Here is a 20,837-nt window from a genome sequence, read left to right as displayed (position 1 = left end):
AGGTGCCTCTCATATCCAGCAGCCGTGAACATTCTTCACCTCTTAAAAGGAACAGCCAGCATTTCTGATCATTTAAACACCCGTTGTGTCTAAGATCCAAACAAGAAGGTGAGGATGTACCGGCTACAGCGAGCAGTCCGGCACCAGGGACAGAGTTTGTTCCGGGTTTGTGGCGCACGAAGTTTGGCAGCCCTCAAAACAACCGTCACCCAAACACAGAGCACCAGGGCGGAAGAGAGCGGTGTATACGACACAGCCGCTCGGCCGTTTGAGGAGATCCCTGGGCCCAAGGGTCTTCCGTTCATTGGAACGGGGTGGGACTATTCTCCTTTTGGTACGTGCCATAGCATAGGAAGGGTGCCACAGGGGAATCATAAGAAGGCTAGTATATGCTGCACGAGAGGATCTACTTAAGGGGTGGTGGGTAGTTGGACGACAACGCCTTACGGGCTGAATTCAGAATGTTACCTTTCGTGTTACACCAAATGTGGTCGCATCGTGTGAATAAAACGGCCTAACCTACGAATTACGGGGAATAGAAAAAGACTGCTTGTAACGATTCACGAAAATGGACATGCAGATATGATCGTACCCTCCTTAAACTGGGGAAATTTTGGGGAATTTCTTTCTGATGGCATCTCATTTGTAATTACCTCCATGGAAAATGGAGGTATAGTTTTTTTGGTCCGTCTGTGTGTGTGTGTGTATCTGTCTGTGTGTCCGCATATTTGTGGTCAGCATAACTTTAGACCCTCTAGATGGATTATAATGATATTTGGTATGTGGGTAGGTGTTGGAAAGACGAAGGTAAAGGTCGACTTTGGGCCCCTGGTGTGTGACCCAGGTACTGCAGCAGAACTTCAATTTATTATATCTTTTGATCTGGACATGCTATGGTCTTGATTTTTTGGTGGCAGCTTGTGATTTTTTTATGGCAACTTGTGATGCAAGGAAAAAGTGATGTATGTTTGGGCTCCCTAGCGGCTTGCTCTGAAACTGCAGGAGCAATTTGGTCAAAATCTTCCAAGGAGCATAACGGAACATAGGAACGATGGATTTCCATGATATTTAGCATGCAGGTATCTTCGGCATAGGTGTACAAAATGAAGTGCAAATTATGCAAATTTGGACTTAATTTGCATAGTAAATGAGGGAAATTTATATTTACAGTGCTTACCATTTTATGACTCAAATATATGTAATATATGTAGTTTGCGGCAGGTGGAAGATTAGCAGTTACCAACTATGCAAATAAGCCCCTATTTTGCATAATCAATGTGAAATTATTCTAGGTCATCTAAGTACATATAGCAAATGATTGAATTGTCAACATTGTGACCTGTGTAAGTTAGTTAAAAGTGTACATAATCAAGCATAAATTATGCAAATGTGACAGGCATTTGATAATCAGAATATTTCATGGAGGTATGAGGTCTCCGAACTCTTGTTGTTATCTGTTACGAGTGAACTATCTTTGTACAGCACAAGACATGGAACAGAGATCATCAGAAAAATACTAACCTAGCGAAAATCCGACCCCTTCAGCCTACGTATAAAGGCTGATATTTTACGTTTTGATGTTTAGTATATGTAAGTTATCATGATATACAAAATGTAACGGAGAAAACTTCCTCTTTGGGCCACAAAGATTATATCTAAGGTAGTTAGGCGTTTTTTTAACCGCAGTTGTATTACAACGCTTATGTATTATGCAGGCTGCAATGTTACCCGACAAAAGATGAGATGGACGCACCCCACACACACACACATTAAAGTTATAACGTTGCATTTTCCCTTAAGGTCGATTTCCAATCAAAACAAACTTCCGGGACTCCTTCAGGGAGAGAACGAGGACTTACGGCAGTATCTACCGGGAGAGGATCGGTCCACTTGACCTGGTGGTCATCAGCGATCCCAAGGAGATCGGGAAGGTTTTCCGTAATGAAGGGAAATATCCGGAGCGCCCTCCGATGGGGAGCATTAAAACCTACCGGGAAGTGAGGAAGCTGCCAACTGGAATAGCAAACCTGTAGGTATATACATGTAGTAAGGATCTTATATAAAAACAAACACACACACACATACATACACACACACACACACACACACACACACACACACACACACACACACACACACACACACACACATACATACGCAGACATACGCATACAAATATATACTGAATTCATACGGAGGGGGGTGCTTTTGAGGCCTGCGCCAACTTTGATGTCGCCCAAATGTCTTACGCTAGAGTCACGAAATTTTGTAACTTGTCCTAAAATCTAGTTGGAAGTCTTCATTTTTTCTTGTTGCCTTGGCAACCCATTGTGACCAGGCACTTTTAGAAAATCGTTGATTTCGGTACAGACAATGCATTTTTTCAGGTTTTCTCAATTGCTTCATTACTGCGATTTCAGTACATGGATAACATCTAACTTCATTAAATTAACTTTTCTACGCAACCAGTCCAGTATCAGATTTGTCTTTTTTGGTTGCGTAGAAACGGTCCGGAGTGGCAGCGCGTGCGCAGCTCGGTTCAGAAGGACCTCATGCGGCCCAAGACTGTCGGTGCGTACGCCTCCCTGCAGGATGACGTCACCAGGGACTTGGTTGACGTCATCAGGGCTCTGATAGGAAGGGAAGAGAGCGGAGGTCAAGTTCAAAACTTCACCAACTACGTGTACAGATGGGCGCTAGAGGGTGAGTAGGAAAAACCCCAAAGGCCTTATAAGAATCCAGCGTTCCAAAGGAAGAACCCCAGTTGACTTTGTTGTGCCATTCAATGCGTATTGGATTCTTGAAATTATTTTGGTGTGGTCCATTTTCGCAAAGGGTGATTTTTTCAATAGTTCATTTAGACACAGGGAGAGAGGTGGAATGGATATTTTTTTATATTTGATGACAAATTTGTACCTTACCTACCTAGCGATCAGCGTGGTTGTGCTGGACAAGCGGCTGGGGTGCCTGACCTTGGGTGACCTTGAACCTGGTTCTGACGCAAAACTGATGATTGACGGGGTCAATGACTTCTTCGATGCGTTCGTGAAACTGGAGATGTCAGCAACTGGCCTCTACAAGTACATCAGCACACCGACGTGGAGGAAGTTCGCAAAGGCAGTCGACCAGTTTCATAGGTAAGTCTCGCATATATTATGTGTAAGTGTTGGCTTTAACTCTGTTCTTAGAATTATCATGTAAGTTTTTCTACTTGTTCCTCCATCATATGTACTCATGTAGTCGATCGATCGATTGATCGTATCAAACCTCAGCGTTGCTGAAAAGTTGCTGAAGGAAAAGCTGGCTAAAACTACAACCGAAGATGGGAAACCCGCCGAGTCCGACACGGACTTCCTCCAGAGCCTCCTGTCCAGGAATGACGTCACCTTCGAGGAGGCCATGGAGATGGCGGTGGATCTGTTGTCTGCAGGGATTGACACGGTAAGTTGTGTCTTGGTTTCTTTGATTTCGTCTTCTCCATCGAATTCTCGTCTTCTTCATAATCACTTGACATCTTCTTGTTTGACTTTGGAAATTCACTTCGGCATTCGCAACTGCTACGATTTACTGTATGGTCGAAACCTTTTCTTTGAAACGTACACAAATTGATGTGCGCGCGGAGGTCATCCATATAATCAAACTAGAGTGCCAGGAACACATACCTTTGCCGAATAAACCAGGTTTGTTTTGTAGAATGATGGCTGTAGACACAAAAGTATTTCTCATTACATTTTATTCTACATGTTATTTGATAAAGTCACACGAACTCTTATCAAGTAGAGTTCGACGACCTCATACCTCCATGAAATATTAAGAGCTTTTGTAAATGTTATGCAAATGACATGCTAGGGGGCCCCAAATCTAATCATTCATCATTGTTATTATGAACATCCTTGCCTAAGCTGCTTACATGCCTAAAAGCAGGAAAATTACACTTTAATTTCGGCAGTTATCCTCATTGGAATGTCGTGACAAAAGCGCCCCTGCAGATCTAAAATTAGATGTTTGTCATAGCGCTAAAAGCCATCTACCACCCAAATATCAAGACCATATCATATCCGGGACAACAGATACATTGAAGAAACTGCTGTAATAGAATATTGTAATTGATAATGGGAATTAGCCGTTACTTTGCATAATTACTATTTCATTATGTAAGTCTTCACTTAGGCTATCTACATACTAAAAATCATGCATATCCATCAACACGTTCATATTTTATCATTCATTATGCAAATGAGGTCGTGATTTGCATTTTGAATATGTATTGACATTTCTCTCATTCTCAGCTATATATGTTGCAAGTTTGAAAGTCCTATCATGGAATGCAGTGGATTTATAAAATTTCCTCATTAATTATGCAAATTAGGTGTTGATTTGCATAATATGTATTTCATTTTGTAAATCATCACTTTGGCCATCTACTTACCAAAAGCATGACGATCCGTCAACACGTTCTCGAGTTATTCTCGTCCAATGTTTGAAAGGAAACCGGAGCCTGCAGTTCCAAAAAAGCCGCTAAACTCACAGCACTTGCTGTCTGCTCCAAGCCTATTTACCACCCAACAACCACGAACCAATCATGTCCAGAACACGAGTTATCAAAAATGGAAGTTCCGCTGTAGTACCTCAGCAAGCCGCTAGGGGTCCCACGCATTATCAAACTTGGCATTCGTTTTCCCGACCCCTACCCACCTACCAAATATCATCAGGATCCATCCAAGGCTTCTCTAGTTATGCTGTTCACACACAGACAGACAGACGGACAGACAGACAGACAAACGTACAAGCCTAAAGTAAAACCTTGCCATTCTGGTAAAGGTACAAAATTATTAACATGGCGTAATGGACATCTTACTGTACACGTTACCTCGGCTGACGAAATCTGTGAGGAAAGGAACTAGTTAAGGACATAAGCGCCAAATAAAAGCCGCTCATCAAATGGATATGAACCTCTAAAAACAACAACGTTAACGTTACATAATCAAGAAACAAACTGCAGGAAGGACTTTTGTTTTTGTAGAAAATTTCTAATAGAAATTAATTAAAGTACCAACAAAATTACCTATATAATTGAGGTTTGACGACGAGACCCCCCCCCCCCCCTTGTATATTTTTAGTATTTTTATTGCATTTTTTCGCAGTTGTTTATTGCGCATTATACGCCATAATCTGTATAGACTGACAGTAGTTACTCATTCCAGACAGGGAACACCCTGATGTTCAATCTCTTCTGCCTGGCGAAAAACCCGGAAGCCCAGGAGAAACTTTATCGAGAGATCCAGGAGGTGGTCCCAGCCGGGCAGCCCATAGATGATAAGGTGCTGAACAGGATGCACTACCTGCGGGCAGTGAGGCAAGAAACTTTCAGGTAAACGTTCGTCTCATTTGATATTCAAGGCTACGTAATGAAAATACAATGATATGGACCGCAACCCTCAGTGGTCTGGTGCGATGCGTCCACCAAGAAAACAAACAACAAGCCAACAATTCTGGCAATTCTGGTAGGTAATGCTGGTTCGAGCGCCTGCTTTTATATTATTTGTATATGAACAAAAGTGAGCATGGTGGTTATTGGTGGAATAAGTGCTTAACCAAATTAGATTTTATAACAGCTGTGGCAGATCTACACATGTTTTCATTTCTATTTCGAAAACTTTCAGGATTTATCCGACTGCCCTGAGCAACATGAGAACATTGGACCGAGACATGGTGTTGTCTGGGTATGCCGTCCCTGCCAAGGTATATATATTTATCTATTTATTTGCAAATCCATGCCCGTAGGCTAATTGCAATAATACAGACAGTAATAAGTAACAACTTATGGCACGTGACCTTTTGGACGTCAGTCGTTCGTCAAAAGTGTCAGGAATCAAGGTCACTATCAAGTATCATGGAACGTTCTGGCAGGAATGTGTTACTGTAAAAGTCAAGTTTAACAGCAAAACACCGATGTAGCATTATAAAACAAACGTTCGGTTGTCCCTCGATGATGTATTCAATCTGGTAGGTATCTCCTCTCCTTTGTTCAGACGATCGTCTTAATGGCTCACGACGTCATCAGCTCGCTTCCGGAATACTATCCTGAACCGGAAGTCTACAGACCGGAAAGATGGCTCCGTGATGACGAGTCGAGTGGAGTCCAACCGTTCACCCTGCTGCCGTTCGGCTACGGACCGAGGATGTGCATCGGTAAGTCTTTTCTTTTCTACGGCCGCGTGGCGCGTTGGTACACCCGATCCCTCGATCTCGGAAGTGCTGTAGCCTCACGAAGCTTTCAACGAAATCGTCTTCCGGGAGGGACGTAAAACGGGGGTCCTGTGCTCGAGGAGGTGCCTCGACCTCGACCAACAGACTCATTACCCTCACTTTGGGTACCTACTGGCTGCAAAATACACCCGATATTAATTAATCAAAGAAGCTAGAAATTGATGTCTTTATATTTCCATACATTCATACATATATCATTTCTCTATTTCTTTCTCCCTTTCCTTTTCTATTTCTCTCTCAATTTCTTTCTTCTCCATTTCGTTTTGAATTTTGTCTATCCTAGGCTTGTATCAAAACGAAATGTCCTGAAATTTGGTGTCATTCTGGCGTATCGCTGGTTAAGAGATGCTGGCTAAACAGCATATGTTCGGTACTTTCATTTTTTAAATTTTAGAAAATAAAAGTAACATCAAGGCATTTAAAATTGATCATTTGGCTTCATCCATTCCCTAGGCCGGCGTTTTGCAGAACAAGAACTGCATCTTGGATTGATCAGGGTAAGTTCCCCTGCCTTTGATGGGTTGATTATAGCTGACACATAAAACGGTATTCTCTTGTTAATTTTCACACTTGCTGTGTATAAATATTGGCACCAGAGAGACCTTTTTTGTTCTATCAATGTGTATTAGGAAGTTCCTTGGAGTATCATGTATGAAATTATGTGAGGGGTTTTATTACATTTCGTTCTACCGATTTGTTTATAAAAACGCATCAACAGTATAAATGTATTTAGTTTTCTTTTTTTCTTCTTTGTAACCATCCTGTAAGTTCTCAATGATGATGTTTTTCATGTAGATTGTCCAAAACTTCCACGTCGGATGGGCAGGAGAAGACATGAAACAAGTGCACAGGCTGATACTATCTCCGGACAGGGACACCTTCGTCTTCTCTGAAAGAACTTAGAGATAGCTTTTCCTGAGAACTTTATTACTTAAAAACTTTGATACTTTATTGAGCCCATTAGCCATCATACATTAGTTTGTAGGTAGCTAAATCTTCCTGGACTTCAAGACGTTAAAACAGAATAAACAAACTACATACAATTTTATTTATTTTTATGCATTTACGGAGATTGTACTCATTTTACAAAACACCTATCTAAGGCAGGTTAGATAAAGACAGTGTATAGAAATATGCTCTGTGAGATTAATGTAAGATAAGATATACTAATAGAAACATCATAAACTGTAAGTTTCAGAACAAAGGTATTTGCTGAACAGAAGCTTGAGAGGGATCGGGGTAAGTAAGGGATCTTATCTTTATCTTCATCTAAACGTTTATACTCGACTTTTTTGGTTGGTCATATACGACATTATAGCAACGTGTCTGCTGTCATTTGTTTCTTGTGGAGCTCTGACAAAGTCGAATGTGCAAGTTGTGCATTTAGGCTTCGATTGATTAGATTTAAGCAAGTAATTATGGAAGGAATCTACTATTTTCAAACATGACGGTTACATGTGAATAGCTTTTGCCAACTCATCGGGGTAAGTAAGGAACGTTATCTTCATGTAAAAATTTATACTCTTTTTCGGTTATGTAAGGCATTATAGCAACTTTTTTGTAGCTGAGCTGTGACAAAGTCGAATGTACAAGGCTTTGATCAATTCAGTTTAATAAAGAAGGAATTTGCTATTTCAAAATATGGCGGTTACATGTTAGTAGCTTTTGCTAATACAAATTAACTTCCTCTCTGATTGAAATAGTTAAAGTGTCGCATCATACATTTCATCTTTTTTAAACACATATCAACAATATGTCATAATACTGCACACAGATGTGCAGAATACAATGTATACATTGATTAGACATCTTTGCTTGCAAAGAATTCTGCCAAAAGCTGTACGTGTGCTACAGATTTTCGTTACTATTCTTAACAGCTTTATATATGTTATTGGCGTTAAGCATGTCGATCCGTAGATATATTGATATATATTTTAATACATATTGACGACAAGCAACTGTCATTTTGATTCTATGGTTGGTTGGTTATATATAAGGTACATCTAAAGGTTTGAATAAAAGTTGATCACCATTTCTGAACGAGAAGAGACTTGTGCAGTTGTTTATGTCATACCTGTGAGGCGAAAACGTTTGATACGGGTGTTTCGGACCGCGGTTGGGTTGATACCTTGGGCGATACGGAATACACCGTGTTGTATTCTATATGTATATTGATGGGCTAGAACTAAGCGAAAACCAATCTCAAGAAACTTCTAGCTATAAAGTAATTATTGTTTCTTTATTAAAATTCTATATTACAGTATTTGAAAATTCGAAAATATTCAAGAAACTACCGGTACTGTCCGTCGACGTGATATCCTTAATAAGTACTCTATTTTTGATAACAATGAAAATAGGCTACACCACGGATAAAGGTGAACTAGCGTTATAAAGAGAGTCCTTGATCATTATGTGACGCGCTCAGTATTATTTTTATTATTTCTTTTTATTCACATTTATTTAACGAGGATTTGACAAAAAGCAAAGTTGCTTATCTGGGTCTTCTCCTCTTACATATGACAAAAATAAGGACACACATACAAAATAACGAACACTAAATAGCATAGTCAAAAGATAATGATAACGACGTCAAAATAAACAAGGAATCATGTAACAAAATGAACGTGCAGTTGGTTTACAAACTTAGGAATAATCAAATAAGGCTATATAATCAACTAAAACTAAAAACGACCTGTCTGTTGGATGAACTTGAATACAACATCAAATAAAAGACAATTTTAAATTGCTCATTATACTACTACACTGACGTCATTTGGGCTTGCCCGTGACAGTTTATCACGAATGGGTGGGTGAGCAACATCACTGCCTCGCCCTTTCCGCCCCGTGCCTCGTCATAAGAGTCTTTCTTTTCCTTTCACGCTGCATGTCACATCAACGCCACGCCCCTGTTTTGTCTGTTTCACTTGGACTGTGTCTAGATTAATGATTAATGGCCCACTATCTCGGACCAAATGAACTGCACTGATGTGCACGTAGAGAGTCTAATGCCAGGTAATATCTCAAGAATAGTAAATGCTCCCTGTTAACGCGTAAGTTATTCGTCTTCAAGTAAATTGTTACTGTGCGATTCGATCATAATAATTTTCAATGCTTACAGGTGCTGAAAAGAGCTAAGCGCACTTGGTCTATAATGTGCATTTAAAACATTCAAACATTAAGGCACTAAAGTTACTGTATAATGCTCTATAGTAATATGTAGTAGAACAATAATATCTACTATTGTTCAGCTATGCACCTGATAGTTTCTTCCTCTTTCTTGGGGGGGGGGGTCAAAAAGTAACATAACAATAATTGATTATATGCTCATTCGTACTTAAACTCAGGCCATTAAAAGTGTCCTGCTATGACGTCCTAGCATCTCCTTTCCAACTCCAACTGTAACTGTAACGATTAGCACTCGTACAAGAGTCACTGACCCGATCCAGTCATTGTTTGTGTTTTGCCACCTTCTTGCCTCTGGCGTACATATCAAATGAGTCAGACGATGTATTAAAATGCGACCCGTCCGACAGGCTATTCTCAACCGGGTCTGTTGACTTACTGAATACTGAAGACGTTGTCTGTGTACACAAGAGTCGCACAGACAGTACTAGTACTAGTCGAGACTACGCCATCAGAACGTCCAGCATGAGTTACCCACCACCAGGAGGCGCAGGCTATCCCCCCGCCGGCCCAGGCTACCCACCCGCGGGAGGGCCCGGGTATTCGCCCGGTGGAGGGGCAGGGTACCCGCCGGGTGGAGGGGCAGCGTTTCCCGGTGCGTACCCACCGCAACCAAACGTAGGGCAGCAGCAACCTCCCATGCCGGGGTTCAACCCGCCCGCCACGGGCGCACCGGGATACCCACCGATGCCAGGCGGGGGGTTTCCACCTGCAGGCCCGACGGGGTACCCGGGAGCGCCCGGTGGTTACCCCGGGGCCGGGCCACAGCCGCCAGGCGGGCCGGGGTTCCCTACACCCGGCCCGACGCAGCCGCCAGGAGCGCCCGGTTACCCTGGGTACGGGGCGGCCCCATACCCCGGGGGAGCGCCAGGATATCCCGGGGGTTACCCAGGGGGTGCCCCGACCCTCTCCCCTGAAACCTACGGTCTACCTCCGGACTTCTACGGCCCCGATCCCCCCATGGACTACGGAGACGACATACCGACGAGTAAGTTAAATTCATTGTTTTGCTTGCAGTAGTGGTTGATTTTCGCTAGGTGGTGTAAATCCTGTTGGCTAGTACTTTGCGACCACCACGCACGTCTCACAGTAGACAACAACGATAACAAAGGCTACAGATCGCTAGAAATGTGCAATATAACCTTCTTTCTATTAGCCTGGGTACCATCCGGATAGTAGTTCGCTCCTATGTTCGCCTCTGCTATCAGCGCGTGCTTCCACTTTTTGTACGATTCCAAACGTTGAGATGGTCCGCGTTCCCAGACGGAAACACAGAGAAGCGACTGTATATAGTGTACAATGAATGTCAGAGCTAGAAGCGACTGTTTATAGTATATAATGAACGCCGGAGCGAACTACTTTCCGGATGGTACCCAGGCTATCTTTCTATAGCTTAACATGAAAATACTGCGCAGTGCACATGCATGCCAAGTTCTTGTATACTGCCGAAGGCGTGTACTGCATAGCACGCATTCATGAACATGTCCACAAATGTCTTTTGTTTACTCTCGGGAGAAGTTGTTGACATTGCGTGCTAGCCCTTGACCTATTGGTGTATGTACTTAAACTGAGAGTTTCAGCCCTATAAAATGCAATCAGTGCCAGGGTTAGCCGCTGACCTCCAAAAAAGAAACCCCAAACAAGGCCGAAGTCCCTAACTTCCGGGGTTCGTGCACTACATGCGCGCAAAGCTGCTACTTCGGGGGAATACGCTATCCCGGATATATCCGGGTGCGGCACACAGGATATGTATATGTGTGCCGGATATATCCGGGTTTGGCAGTTTAAGGGTTAAGGCCACAACGTATGCTGAAATGTGGATACATGAGAACACATCTTTTCATAGTGCTTTATTAGCTATATCAAATAACAAAACTCTAAAGATAATTGAGATTTTAACGTGGATTTCAATATTACATTGAAAAATCTTGAGATTGTCTTTAACTAAACCAATTGTTTGAAAAATCTGGAGTTTAAAAAATCGTCAGATTGTAAAACTCTTCAGATTGTTTAAAAAAATATTCAGATTGTTTAAAAAATCTTCAGATTTTGCGAAAAGGCTTGGAGCGTTTGTCTACGGTTTGTGCAATGTTGCACTTAAACATTGCACACATTAATATCTTATATGGCTACAGCAACAACGAAATGTGTAATTACCTGGTGCTAATATTGGGCTCCTCTGTTTTATTTATGTTCTGGTATGCATCCTGTCTTCTATTGTACTAGTCATGTTGAAATTAAAAAAAAAAAGTTCTGTTCACAGTTGTCTCTGAACTGTGTATTCAGGAATGTATGGCATTTTGTAATGATGTACATGTATCATTCTCACCCGCAGTAATGCAGAGAGCGTCACCCGAAGAGCAGCAGACGCTGGGGAAACTGATGGATCTGAACCACGTTTTAGAACGAGCAGACAGAGGAGGTAAGTTCTCGATGTTGGAGAGGACCATAGGGTCACGTTGATTAAGTTACATGGACGGCATCCTCTGAGAACCCTTAAACTGATGCGAGCGTACGAATAGATCAAACAAATTTGGCCAAAGAAAGCATTCAAAGAAAGCGTTTAACAAATAACTGAACACAGAGAATATGATATACCAAACAATAGATCCTCCTTCATTTTTGTTCTTTCACGTCTTTTTCTTTGACCTTAGAATTGACCTTATTATTCTATTTCATTAGTCTGGAACCGTTTTCTGATACTGTAATTCCTGATTTTTTCACCGTACTTTTATGTACGGTTTTCACTGTGACGCCTGTAAAGTGAACTTATCATTACAGATAACAAATAATTCGTCAACCTTTTTTATGTGCACCTGCCGCCACCATGAACGTTAAGTTCCAAGAACAAGTTCAAGTTTCTCAGACTGTGAAAGTATGGTACCGAGAAGACAAAGTCATTTTGCAATCTATGGCATAGTCATTCGCTCATTTTCAGCTGCTTTAAAGGATAACATTCTTATCTGAAGGACATTCTTTAATTAAAGACTTTCCTCCTTTTTATCTTGTTAAGAACTGCCACTCTTATTTCCAAATTGTGAAAGATACACGTCTAGGAAGAATAGCTGTTAATGACGAATGATTATTTGCAGTTTTATTCAAACCATGTTACGAATATCAATTTTGATATTTTTCCCATCAGAACAACACCAGCATTACCAACATGGCAAGAGAAGCAGGTATCATGGTAAGCGTATCACTTCGTATTATTCTGTCGCAGTCGTATTTCTTCAAAATTAAAAATATTGTATGGTAATAACTTCTAGATGAGTTGGAATAATATTTGGTCCACTTTTATTCCCCTGGTGTGTGATCTTTGTGCCGCTGTTTTTTAAATATTTTGACCCGGAGATGCATTCTTCTTATTAATAAGTTATATAAAGTTGTAATAGTGTTGTGGAGAATCCCCTGTTCGTACATATTAAATGCTGAGAATAACTCCATCAATCTGCTCCTACTAGGCTCTTGTAGCAGACATAAGTGCCGGCTTTGTAGATTCCGACTATTAAATAGCATGCTTATTTACATTTACTTAGCTATAATGAAATTTGCTTGTCATTACCTACAAATTTTGACCTCTGATCTCCCATAGAATGTTTTTCACTCTCAAACATCCGTACGTAGTATTTTATTTCGTGTTTCTTTAAAATCATTATGTATATACCATCTTATGTGAAATTGTCTTGTTCCCTTCTTTAATGTAATGTTATCTGTAGACCTATGTAATCAGCTTGTGCTGTCCATAGGTCTGTGTAATAAGGGTTCGAAATACCTCCTGCATAATTATGCTGTGCAGGTATTTCTGGTGTCTACCTGCACCTTACCTGCAGTGGTCCATGTACTGGGTTTTCATACATGTACATTAATGTTCTATCATGTAAGTGTATATGGATTATTATTAGCTGCATTGATTGTTACCACCTATAAAGTATAAAAGGAAAAAAAGCAATAGTTCCTGAGCAATTTTAGTATGATCCATACTTCCTAAATTCAGAGTCAGGTGCAGGTAAAATTTGTCTGGTGCAGGTAACTTGCCATGTTACCTGCACCAGTGCAGGTATGCAGAGAACAGTATGTCGAGCCCAGAGTAATGTACTGTTGAATCTGGAATGAATAATTAAATAAAATGTACCAATTTGGTTTCCAGACCAGGAGTATGACGATCCTCACGGCATCACGGACAGACTGACAGACCTGGCCACGCCAGGGAACATCAACACGCTCAGGAAATACGGACTGCTCAAGAAACTCGGGCCGCTCGGACTGGTCAGTACAACTTACTTCAGTTAACCCTTAAGCTGCAAAGCCCTGATATATCTTATATATACAGATACAGCTAGTATAGGTTTGAGTGTATATTAACCTGGCCAGGCCACAGAACATCAACACGCTAATAGGAAGTACGGACAGCTCAAGAAACTCGGGCCGCTAGGACTGGTCAGTACAACTTACTTTAACCCTTAACCTGCCAATCTCTTATATACCCAACATACAGATATATGCCCTGTGTGCCGTGCTCGTTTATAACCGCGATAAAGGTGGACTCTCACTGCACTTGGGGCACCTGTACGGCACTACGGCACTGCTGGGTTCGTTCACTGTGGTACTGTTTTGTTATTTTTATGATTTGTAATAAAAAAAATTAGATATTGCGTAATACGCAAAAGTATGACTTAGAAGACAACAAAATACACAAAGCGGAAAAAATCGTTCTTTGTCTCTGAAATTCATTGTCATCTACGAACCCCGCAGTGCCGCACTGGAGCAGTGAGAGTCCACTTTAAGGTATTCTCCCGAGGTAAACAGCCTTGCTGAATTTTGGATCCTCGAATTCTGTCCTTGAACTAACGTTTTCAATGATATTTTTGCAATCATATCTGTAACGAACGATTAATGCTCTTTATAATCATGATTTAAATAAAACAACGTAGTAAGGATTCTCATACTAGTAATATTTCTAATCTTGGCAGAATTTGGTTCCGTTATTTTGTAAATCATGTGTGGTATAGATTTGTAGAGTCATGTAGTAGATAACTTAGACTAATAAAGTTAACCTATTAACCTCTAGGTCATGGGTTCCATGGCGTACGCAGGAGGCGGGAAACATCACGGTGGACATGGACACCATGGAGGGCACGGCAACCAGGAAAGGACTACGTTTTCTTAATATCATGTGGCGTGACACAAATGAATTGATATTTTTCATAACTTTATGCTCTCGTTATACATGGTAATAATTCTCTCTATCGCCATGCGCACGCACGCGCACTATATATGGCGTAGGTTTGGGGTCATATCAAATCGAGAATACTCAGACGACGGATCGAAAGCTTGTTGGTAAGTGCTTTACTTGGTGAACGAGAATAACGTCTAAACTTTCTACGAAGTTTTAATTGTCTTAGTTTGTATGTTACAGGTGTTAGGGATGCTGGGCGGCCACGGCGGCGGCCATCACGGTGGACATAAGAAGGGAGGGTTCAACCTGGGGTCCCTGGCGAGTCTGGGCATGGGTGCGCTGGGGAAGGGAGGTCAGCAGCTCTGCTTTATTCTGCTTTTATGTTTGCCCAACATGCTCACTTTCTACTGTATTATTGTAGTAGCCATATCATTGGCTCATGGCAAGTTCAAAATGGAATAGAGATTAATATGTATGTGTGTGTGTGAGAGAGAGAGAGACAGACAGACAGAGACAGAGAGAGAGAGAAAGAGAGAAAGATAAATAGATACTTGTAGATACTTTAGATATTAGATAGAGAGAGAGAACGCATAAAAGTCCTACGACGTTTTAAATGTCTTTGTGTATTACAAATCTATGAAACCAATCTACACGAGAGTCTAACGTTACATGTATTATCCTAATTATGGGATGTTATTGACTATTTTTACGGAAACATTTCTGGATGCAATGTATCATAATTCCTGGCGATTTCTTTTGAAATTTCTTGAGGAACCTACAAGAGTACAAGACGTCTTACTGTCTTTACAGGTCATGGGCAAGGTCACCACAAGAAGGGTAAAATGGGAATGCTGCAGAGTCTGGGAGGGCTGCTAGGGGGCGGGGGTCACCATGGCGGACAACATGGAAGCTACGGAGGCCAATATGGCGGCCAATACGGAGGCCAACATGGCGGATATGGCGGCTACGGAGGTCACCATGGAGGTCACGGTCAGCCTCGTTTCGATTTGAGTGACGGATTCGGCATGGAGGATGTCAAAGCCTTGGCAAATATGGCTTCTGGTAAGATATATTTTTAGCGTTCTTCTTACGTCTATTTTGCTATATGGGAGTTATATAATCCATTTCATCATTATGAATGTTGTTGCGAATAATATTTTCAAGTACATATATATATGTAACTTCTTGCAATTAATTGGAAAGGAACATCGTTATATTGTTTCAAGAATAACATTCCAGTTGCTATAAAACTTGAATATCGTTTAATAAAATCCAGTCATTCGTGTTTTATCTTTAATTTCTTCCTGATAAGATGACCACGTAGCCCAACTGCCTTTCTGTAAGTCTGTTAGGTACTGCGATGCACCACTTTTCTGTGCGGTATATATACTAATACGCTTAAGAACCAAGGTGGACTTTAATTCTGTGAATTGTACTTTCAGGTAAGCGCGGCTATTGAGAGAAGGATATGAGAGCCAGGGCGAGAAGACAGAAAGGAAGATAGGGTGTTTATACGTCGTGACGTAGACACAAACGTAGTACTATAGTAATAGATACCACCACCGCCATGTTGGTTTATGGGATGGATCCAACATGGCGACGATCAAAAATGGCGACCTTCGGATCATACAGCAAACGATCTCTTAGAAATCCAATACCCTTATTGAATTGAGTTAAAATAAATCGTGCACTGTTGTCTGTTTTCACAAAATGACGTCATACATGGACCTAGCTTTTATCCTAATCACGTGACTGTAAACACCTTATACTCACTGAGGAAGGAACCGCCACTGAAGATATCCTGTTACTTGTAAAAAGAATGGAAACTAAATTTATATTACTGTATGGAAATGTCTAATAACATATCAGAACTGCTAGGACGTATATCGTTTTATGATATGATACTTTTAAGGCTGTGTCAGTTCTTGTTTTTGATATGTAAGTAAAGCATTTTGTAGAGATATAGTATATATTTGGGGTCCTCAGTGAAACACATGTGTATCATCAAGCTGTCCCTGAGAATGGAACTGTACAACATGATACAAGGAGCTTTAAAATGATTTTAAAGGACGAATTTGACCACGTTTGTTTTTCTGTCAATTTTTTGTGTGTGTATTATATATATGTGTGTGTGTGTGTGTGTGTGTGTGTGTGTGTGTGTGTGTGTGTGTGCGTGTGCGTGTGTTAAAGGATCTTCGTGCGTTTCTCTTTTTGTCTTGTATGTGTTTGAGGTTTCAAATTGAATGAGATGGTTCTCTGTACAAGATTTTTTGCAGATATCACAATTTTCACATTTTCGACTTACATCTCTTCCATACACCGAATAGTTTGCGTTACTCTCTTTACAAATTAGGCATGCAAATACTAGCTCCAATCTTCCATCTTCACTAAAATCATGAAAATAGCACAGTAGATGGGATTCTAAAGATTAATCTACGGCTGCATGTTTGTATTCAGTGTACAAATAAGTCTGGAATCGCATATTGAATTCATTCATTTATTCATAATAATTACTTCGCACTTTCCGACGACGATAGTTACCGGCGCACTGCGTATGTGATCCTATTTCTGGTTTTAAGCCGTGCGAGAAGATAGAAAATACTTTCAATGTTCAAAACGGAACGTTTTAGTTTTCAAAACGGAACGTTTTAGTTTTCAAATCGCATTCCCATGCCTGTCAGAATACCTAGGGATGTAATGAACAAAGTTTGTGTTTGATTTCAAACGTTAGATTTGGACACATTTGGTGTTGGGTCGTGTGGTGTAGCTGAAGTAGCCTGGAATCCAGCCGTGTTGTGCTCTGGTCGCTCTGCTTCCTGCGCGCTAATGCGTATGTTTGTAACACTGTATTGGCAGGAAGCGTACCTCAGGGGAGCGACCAAAGCACAATACGGCTGGATTCCAGGCTATAGCTGCAGGGGCTTTTCAAGTTTTGCACCGTGAGAACCCAGAGGTCCTGTCATGCTACCGGTTTTGTGCCCTGGACCCCTTTCCTCTCTCCACTCAGGTGTAAAAATGAATTACCTTACTTGAGCTGGTGAGGTAAAAGACAGTGGAAGGAGAGGGATGGGCTCCGCCTTGTGATACCGTGCCCTAGACACGAAGGATAACAACCGACCTCAAAACGCTATGGGGCTAACTTTCCTTCTGTCTATCCTTTATGTTAAAATAAGTTACTAACATGAGTGCGGTGCCATATTGCCATTGTCTGTCTTAAACGCAAATAATACAGCATTTTATTTCAATATAGATAAATTTGTATTATGCACGATGCATTTACGACCGACTGACAAGACAGTCGTGCGACTGCGACGGGAGACTACGGATGTGCAGCTTCCTTGCTCTCTACATTTGTCTCACTTCCCGAACTCATAACGGTAACGGCTCACGACGAACGACTTCACATCTCCTTTCGGTATTCGCCTGCAAACCAAAGAAGAAATTGAAAGAAACATTGGAATATCTCAACAACAAAAATCTAGCCAAAAAAATGCAAGAGGGAGTGGCCCCTGCAAATATATGCAAATGTGTTATAGAATCTAGTCATGCATGTGCCTAGATAATTGAGTAAATAAAGTGTGCTTGACAGAGTGTGTTTACAATATGCTTCACACAACCCACAGTCTCTACAGCTATGTGTAGTGGTGCGTACCTGAACTCATATTCAGGTTCAGGTCCAGATTCAGGTCCAGCACTTTAGGTTCAAGTCTGGACTTTAAGTCCGGACCTGAACACATCATTGCATATTATAATTATGTGTGCTAGAAAGTATTCTATTTTGAGGGGGAGAGGGGATGGTGCATATAAAATTGCATGTTAGCATGAATTGAAATGCAATATGAAAAATACATGCAAATTATATACAGCCAGTCAGCCAATGTAAACACGAAATGTTTCTTGTCTGTTTCTAGTGCAAATTTCACTGTCTACGGCAGGTTTTAGATGCTTCAGAACAAAAAAGGGAATATAACTGACAGATAGCTTTTAGCAAGTCCGGACTTGGCTCCGGACATTTAGTTTTTTTTTGACTTGGACCTAAACATTTTAGGTTCAATTCCAAGTCCGGTCTTTAAGCCCCCTTCGCACGAGAGCACAAATAAGCCGGAATGCCGTCGGAATGAATATTCTTTTCTAGTCCTGGCAAATTCTGGCAATTCGTAGTGTGTTCTAACTGCATTCAAGCTATTCGTGCCCGTTCTTTTGGCTAGCCCGAAAGTTTTTGAAATGTTAAAAACTGTTGAGGCGCATTCGAAGTGGAGAAATATCGAATGGTATTCATAGTGGATTCTAACTATTCCTACTGCAGTCTGACCGCATTCTGCGGCATTCCAACATTATTCGAAACATTCTGATCTCATTCGATGGAGAATCGAAACGGCAAGCCATCTCGAATCCTGCCCGAATGTGGCCGAAAGAATATCTGGAATGTAGTCGGAATGTCTAGAATACACTACGAATGCACAGGAATGGAAAAGAATTTTCCGGTTGGTTCTGCTCGATTCCTGCTGATTCGGTTTCAGTGTGAAGGCCCTATTAGGTACGCACCACTAGGCCTATGTGACTATCTAAAGCTCTACAACTCTAACAATGATGTCTTTGCTTCTTACGCCATGTTGACTCGGTTATATGGATGACATCTTCTGGGAACCCGACAACTGATGCGAGCGTGCGGATAAAAAGAAATTTGACAAAAAAAGTGGACTTCGTTGTGAAATCACGGTGGTTAGGAGGGTTGAGCAATGGACTGAACACACAGAATATAGTATATTGAACAAAAGATTCTTCATTTTTGCTCTTTCACTTTTTATTTGACCTTGGAATATTTCATGACATTACTGTACGTTTTCCGATATTTTGTTTTTCCAATACACGACATAGATTTGCTTATTTTGAAGCTGTTTTGTACGATTTACAGTATGGTTAAAAAAAAATTTTGTTGGAAACGGCCGAAACTAGATTTGTGCGCGGATGTCATCCATAAACTGTAGATGCAGAAATGTTCGCAGCGGTTCTATGTTCGCGGTTTTCGTGTTGCCAATTCACCGCGAACTCAAAACCACGTACCGCGAATGGTTTCCATGCACCAAGACAGTATATGATTACAGTAGATGCCGCGAACTCAAAACCACTGCGAACACTCCATTTTCCCGTAACCGCGAATTCAATATTCAAGTTCTCGGAGATTTAATTTCGCGTTAGCGGGAAAATGGAGTTTTTCCGGTGTTTTTAATTTCGCGGTAGCACCATGCACCGTAGTCTCTTACTGTTATGGAAAATTGCGAAAACCGCGAACATTAAACCACCGCAAAAGCTTCTGCATTTACAGTAAATCCCCGCGAAGTTAAATGCATTTACAGTAATGAAACCAACATGGCCTTACTTTGAGTTGATGACGAGAAGAGACGACTTGACGCCGTTCTTGGTACTGCCAGGGTACAGCATCGCAAGGGGGCGCTTCTCCATGGTCACGAGCCCGCCCGCAGCGTTCGGCAGATTCCCGCTATGGACGGCCGCACGGCACAGGGAAGAAGCCTGCCGGAATTTGCATACATAAAAAACAATCAATGAATCTATCAATCAATCAATCAATCAATCAATCAATCAATTTTTGTACTTGTACACTGAAGAGCGCATGAACCCAGCAGAGATTATCACATATCAAGGTTCCCATTAGTAACTGACACACAAACTCACACATGCACTTCAAGATACGCATAACGAACATACATGCGCGCAGATAAATATGCATATATACTGGGATGGGTAGACAGTAGTGTTTACGCTAACGGACACCCATGTCAAATGCAAATGGTTTAAAAGAAATTCTCTGAAAGAACAACCTGATTATGATTGAAACAATGAATCATTAAAAAGGCTCATGACCGGTGCCAAATAATAAAGCCCCGATATAAAAAAGATAAGAAGTGAAGTTTACAGAAGAGAAGTTAAGGCAACATGTCTGTGTACTTACCCCATTGTAGGTCCCTGCTCCCCACACGCTGGCTTTGCGGTGGGCGGCACACCCAGCTGGGCAGTACACGCTGGAATATGATAATAATAATTCATCTGGCGTTACGGTATCACTTGCAGCCATTTGGTAATCTCCAAGCAGATCTTGCTGTGGCAAATGACAAGGAGTTTAGCCGGGAGAGGAGTTATTGGCCACAGCGTCACCAAAAGTGTAATCTCCAAGCAGATCTTGCTGCGG

General features: G+C 41.3%; 3 protein-coding genes across 4 annotated transcripts in view; 2 read left to right on the top strand and 1 right to left on the bottom strand.

Annotated features, from left to right (window-relative positions):
* The first annotated feature begins 14 nt into the window (after positions 1-14).
* LOC118425588 (probable cytochrome P450 49a1) lies at positions 15-8,282 on the top strand. Its single transcript, XM_035834527.1, has 10 exons — positions 15-334; positions 1,801-2,029; positions 2,504-2,703; positions 2,930-3,137; positions 3,273-3,441; positions 5,205-5,371; positions 5,664-5,742; positions 6,033-6,192; positions 6,724-6,767; positions 7,066-8,282. The coding sequence occupies exons 1-10, from the start codon at positions 115-117 to the stop codon at positions 7,171-7,173; spliced, it is 1,584 nt and encodes a 527-aa protein (XP_035690420.1). The 5' UTR covers positions 15-114; the 3' UTR covers positions 7,174-8,282.
* Positions 8,283-9,793: 1,511 nt separating this feature from the next.
* LOC118426405 (collagen alpha-1(III) chain-like) lies at positions 9,794-16,713 on the top strand. Of its 2 annotated transcripts, XM_035835777.1 has the most exons (8): positions 9,795-10,441; positions 11,789-11,875; positions 12,596-12,640; positions 13,601-13,719; positions 14,522-14,599; positions 14,870-14,981; positions 15,440-15,691; positions 16,072-16,713. In XM_035835777.1, the coding sequence occupies exons 1-8, from the start codon at positions 9,919-9,921 to the stop codon at positions 16,086-16,088; spliced, it is 1,233 nt and encodes a 410-aa protein (XP_035691670.1). In that variant the 5' UTR covers positions 9,795-9,918; the 3' UTR covers positions 16,089-16,713. The 2 variants fall into 2 exon arrangements, with proteins under 2 accessions (XP_035691671.1, XP_035691670.1); XM_035835778.1 differs by lacking the exon at positions 14,522-14,599 and having other exon boundaries at positions 9,794-10,441.
* A 3,729-nt stretch (positions 16,714-20,442) lies between these two features.
* LOC118425355 overlaps positions 20,443-20,837 on the bottom strand; it is a 4,504-nt gene continuing 4,109 nt past the window's right edge. Inside the window, exons 3-4 of the mRNA XM_035834163.1 lie at positions 20,601-20,670; positions 20,443-20,469 (exon numbers count right to left, since the gene is read on the bottom strand). Coding sequence (XP_035690056.1) covers positions 20,443-20,469; positions 20,601-20,670 — 97 coding nt within the window. The remainder of the gene's footprint in view (positions 20,470-20,600; positions 20,671-20,837) is intronic.

The sequence above is a fragment of the Branchiostoma floridae genome, chromosome 11, assembly GCF_000003815.2.
Source record: "Branchiostoma floridae strain S238N-H82 chromosome 11, Bfl_VNyyK, whole genome shotgun sequence".
In the NCBI taxonomy this organism is placed as follows: domain Eukaryota; kingdom Metazoa; phylum Chordata; class Leptocardii; order Amphioxiformes; family Branchiostomatidae; genus Branchiostoma; species Branchiostoma floridae.
Note: the sequence above shows the minus strand (reverse complement) of the source record. Positions and strands in the feature narration are given on the sequence as shown.